The following is a 4838-nucleotide window of genomic DNA, read 5'->3' as shown; positions in this document are numbered from 1 at the left end:
TTTAAATGCAATCACTTGTGAGCAGACCCAGAGATTTTTATAAAAACCAAAGTAGGATTGGCATCTAATGTAATATTTCTTTGTTGTAATCTTATGCATTTTTTGTGACTGAAGGAAACAGTTTCTAAATGAGTGGTCAAATTCAGGTTCTGGTGAAATCAGATTGTAAATCCACACTCCTGACAGTGGGACAAGAATTTGCAGCAAGTCCACTATACCAATAGGAAGAAAACTCTTTAGTTCGAATGTGTTTAAACAGAGATTTAACTGACCCACTGCCACAAACCCTCTAGGAAACGAGGAGGTTTTGATTGTACTTGCAGAAACGTGAATTTTAGAACCATATGCTAACATCTGGAGGATGTTTGTTGTCCTAGGTGAAATCCTGAAACCTTTCAAAACGTTAAGCTTAGTGAGTTGCTTTCAAACTCTGTGCTATTTTTTCTAAGGATTCGCTTCGCTGGACTTCATCCCAGCGAGACTGCGAAATGCCAGAGGCCCAGATGAGACCCCTGTTAGATCCAGAGCTGCTCTTCTTATCCACCACCCCCTTAGCCTTGGGTAGAAGCCGGCTCGGGGCCGAGCGGATCAATACTGAGAGACCTCCACCTGCTTTGCGTGGTTAAGGCAACAGTTTTATTCTCAATTAAACTTTTAAGTGCTGCTCTAAGAGACCGTGAGGGAGCCCTCCTGGTGCAACGTTTCGTTCCGACCAGCTCTTCCCGCTGCCCCTTGTCCTTTCCCCGCGCCGCCGGGCCCCGCGGAGGCAGCGAAGGGGTGGCGGACCCCTTCCCCCTCGGAGCAGCACTTTTTTTAGTCGGGGCGGCCCCGGTCCGTCGGCGGGGCGCTCCCCTCCGGGGGCGCGGCGGGACGAGCCTCCCTGCACTGGCGGGGGCGGGCGGGCGCGGACGGGGCGGCGGCGGCCGCCGGGGGAAGGAGGGGGCTGGCGTCAGGCGCTGGGCAGCCACTGGCACGGGAGCTCCCCCCTCGCCTCGCCTCCCGCGGCGGGGGATAAAGGCACCTGGCCCGGCGCTCCGCGCCGCCTGAGCGGGGAGGCGGCGGCGGCCGAGCGGGCGTGCGGGGGTCGAGCCGAGCCGAGCCGGGCCGGGCCGGGCCCCGCCGCGCAGCCCCCTCCATGCGCCTCGCCGGCGGCGGCGCCGGCTCCTCCCGGGCGGCGCCCTCGCCCGGGAACGGCAGCCGGTGGCGGGCGACGGAGCCCGGCGGCGACAGCAGCCCCAGCCCCGAGGCGTGGTCGGGGTCGCCCAACGGCAGCCTGGACGGCTGGGACCCCTTCGGGCGGGACGAGGAGCTGGCGAAGCTGGAGATCGCCGTGCTGGCCGTCACCTTCGCCGTGGCGGTGGTGGGCAACGGCAGCGTGCTGCTGGCCCTGCGGCGCACGCCCCGCAAGGCGTCCCGCATGCACCTCTTCATCCGGCACCTCAGCCTGGCCGACCTGGTGGTGGCCTTCTTCCAGGTGCTGCCCCAGCTCTGCTGGGAGGTGACCCACCGCTTCCACGGCCCCGACGGGCTCTGCCGCGTCGTCAAGCACCTGCAAGTCTTCGGCATGTTCGCCTCGGCGTACATGCTTGTGGCCATGACGGCCGACCGCTACATCGCCGTCTGCCACCCGCTGAAGACGCTGCAGCAGCCCACCAAGCGCTCCTACGGGATGATCGCGGCGGCCTGGGCGCTCAGCCTGCTGCTCAGCACCCCGCAGTACTTCATCTTCTCCCTCAGCGAGGTGGAGCGCGGCTCGCAGGTCTACGACTGCTGGGCGCACTTCATCATGCCCTGGGGGCCCCGCGCCTACGTCACCTGGATCACCGGCGGCATCTTCGTCGCGCCCGTCCTCATCCTCGTCACCTGCTACGGCTTCATCTGCTACCACATCTGGCGAAACGTCCGAGGCAAGACGCGCCCGGGGGAGGCGGCGGCGGGCGGCGGGCGGCGGGCGGGCGGTGGCGGCCCTCGGCGGGGGCTGCTGCTCGCCCCCTGTGTCAGCAGCGTCAAGACCATCTCCCGCGCCAAGATCCGCACCGTCAAGATGACCTTCGTCATCGTCTCGGCGTACGTCATCTGCTGGGCGCCCTTCTTCACCATCCAGATGTGGTCCGTCTGGGACCAGCGCTTCCCGTGGGTCGGTAGGTGACGGGGAGGCCCCGGCGGGTACCGGGAGGGCACGACGCCGCTTTCCCCCGGCCGCACTGTCATTCCTTGGGGTCCTCCGGGGGCGCAGCCGGAGCCGGCTTTCCCGGGGCGGTGCGCAGTCCTAAGCCGAGCGTGCGGGGAGATGGGCGCGGAAGGCGAGAGCGGGACCGGGACGCTCCCTCCCTGCGCCGTGCCGCTAACGAACCCCTCTGCCCTCCGGGAAATAGCTGCTAAACGCCCCCCGTTCCGCAGCCGCCTTCGCACGGCGAGGCGAGCAGGTCCCCGGGGCCGCCCCTCCGGCAGCGCTCGCACTCCCGGACGGGGCGGCCGCGGGAGCTCCGGCTCCACCAGTCCCGGGAGCAGGCGGAGCGGTGCGGCTGCCGGCGGCAGCTGGGCCCCCGGGAAGGAGCCGCAGCCTCTGCGATCTCACCCAGAGCGAAATTAGCGGATGGGAACTGAAATAATTGCGACGATAATTTGAACCAGCGACATGTTTTTCCACTTGAAGCTGATGATTAGTAAAACTTCAGAAACCTTTTGTGTTATTGCCAAGCATACACATACGTATATAAAAAGTAATTACATGAGCAGGGAACTTACTAAGCCTTCTTTCCTGTAACTGCCTTGCATGTCTGATAATGGGGCTGAGCACACCCTGAATCCTTCCTCTCAACAGGGCAGTCACCTCTGAGTAGCTCCTTTATCTGCCACCAGTTCTCATGAAACAGTGGCAATTTAGTATTTTGGAGATACCTGTGCATCTGTTAAATCTGGCTGAAAATAATCAATGAATTTAAAAGTCGTTACATAGGCAATGACAGGCAACATAGTAGCATATACCCTGTTTCCTCATAATGAGAAAGCAGCAAGTCAGAATGTCGGAATTCATAATTTCCTGATTTTTTTTAATATCCCCAATTTGTCACTTACTGTAGTGAGATCACTGATTGCCCCTAACATAGGACTAAAGTCAAGCCTGAAATGCAGGTGTCTACAGAGAAATAAAGGCTTGCAGTGTACAAATAGATTTTATTTTATTTTTTTACTTCAAAATAAATGCAAACCTAACTGAACAGATGGGTATTTTGTAGTTTGTTTGAAGAAATTATTTAAATCTTATGGAACTGTGTAACACAGCAATTATACTTCTTTGCACATTCATTATTTACAAAGAAAGTTCACTAATATTGATTAGGCTAGATATGTACTTAAATTTACCTAGTTATTGAGGGTAGAAGACTGTAACTGTTTTATGGCATAGTGCTAACTTCCACGTTTTCGTTAAGTAAAATTTGTTCAACCTCTGAAATCCAGATTTTATTCACAACCCAGTAGTTACTTAAGCATTCAACACTTTTCATCACGCAAATGTATACAGCAAAATCCAGTATTATTGAAAGCGGTGGGAAATCGGTGGGAATTTTGCCACTGCCTCCCAGGGTAATCAATTTTTAAAACAAAAGTCTGAATAAAAGCTGTTCAGTATTTAAAGCATGAGCTTGTCAACACATGGTTAAACATCAGTGAAAACAGGACTAAAGGATTATTTTGTATGGATTGCCCCATAACTTCTTCTGTCACAGCTTTTTGAAGTCTCATTGATTTCAATGACAGCCTTACATAAATAAGAACTTTCCTGATTATGTGCTCATTATTCCTTTCAAATGCTGCTGCTTAACTTTAAAAAATAGAACTATTCAGTAACTGAAAAAAATAAGTCCAACAGTTAATGAAGCAATTGACTGAACGGTGCAAATGTTCTTTTGATGATTAAACCGCTTTCTTCCCTCCTTTCCACAGATTCTGAAAACACCGCGACTACCGTCACGGCTCTGTTGGCCAGTCTGAATAGTTGCTGTAACCCCTGGATCTACATGTTCTTCAGTGGGCACCTCCTGCAAGACTGCATACGGAGCTTCCCTTGCTGCCAAAAAATAAAGCAGACGCTGAGTAAAGAAGATTCGAACAGCAACAGCAGGCGACAGACTTCATATACCAACAACAGGAGTCCAACCCACAGCCTGAACACCTGGAGAGAGTCTCCCCACTCCAAATCCACCAGCTTCATCCCCATCCCGACCTGAGACAGGCCCTGGGGCAGGCAGGGCTTGGAGCCCCGTGACAGCGCTTGGGAAGGTCACGCACAGCACCTTGCGCTGGGCAAAGGCACCGTTCGTGGCAACAAGGAGTGACTAAGATGGCCATGAGACACAACAGGCTGTGTTACTCAATAAGCTATTCTGCAGCGTGTAAATTATTTTCTGAAAGGTATTTAAGACTTGGGCCACTGACCAGGAAGGTGTGACAACAATAAAGCAATTATTTTTCTAAATAGAATTTATTATTTTATTTTATTGTTTCTAAAATACTTGCTAAGTGCATTGTTTGCTTGTTGTGCAAAGCAGTGAAAATAGTGGAGTTGGCTTGTGTTGGGGTAACTCCGCTCTCTAGTGTTAATGCCTAAAACTTCTCATGATTGTCTGACAAGTCACGGGGAAAGAAGATGGTATGAGCAAGATCACAATTTAGTGTTGAACACAAAAAGAAAAGAGTTGGGAGAAAGTCCTGACTGTCCAGATAAGGAACATGGTTAGACAGTCTGTGAGTTATAAAGAATTTAATTGATCACGCTCCTTTGTTTTGTAAAGGTCTAACAATTCTCACTTAATTACATTTAATAGCATTTGTGA

At 53.3% G+C, this 4838-nt stretch overlaps 1 protein-coding gene across 1 annotated transcript; it reads left to right on the top strand.

The window, feature by feature from the left end:
* Positions 1-1135: 1135 nt before the first annotated feature.
* Positions 1136-4232, top strand: AVPR1A (arginine vasopressin receptor 1A). The gene is made up of 2 exons (XM_065653109.1): positions 1136-2141; positions 3949-4232. The coding sequence occupies exons 1-2, from the start codon at positions 1136-1138 to the stop codon at positions 4230-4232; spliced, it is 1290 nt and encodes a 429-aa protein (XP_065509181.1).
* The last annotated feature ends 606 nt before the right edge of the window (positions 4233-4838 follow it).

Source organism: Caloenas nicobarica, chromosome 1 (genome assembly GCF_036013445.1).
Source record: "Caloenas nicobarica isolate bCalNic1 chromosome 1, bCalNic1.hap1, whole genome shotgun sequence".
Classification (NCBI taxonomy): domain Eukaryota; kingdom Metazoa; phylum Chordata; class Aves; order Columbiformes; family Columbidae; genus Caloenas; species Caloenas nicobarica.
The sequence above is the reverse complement of the archived record's forward strand: the minus strand, read 5'-3'. Positions and strand labels throughout refer to the sequence as shown.

What these genes read in the sequence shown, in the direction of transcription:
- AVPR1A (XM_065653109.1), top strand. Translation starts at nt 1,136, where the DNA reads ATGCGCCTCGCCGGCGGCGGCGCCGGCTCCTCCCGGGCGGCGCCCTCG. An exon ending in CCAGCGCTTCCCGTGGGTCG is followed by an intron (nt 2,142 to 3,948) that starts GTAGGTGACGGG and finishes TCCTTTCCACAG; the next exon opens with ATTCTGAAAACACCGCGACT.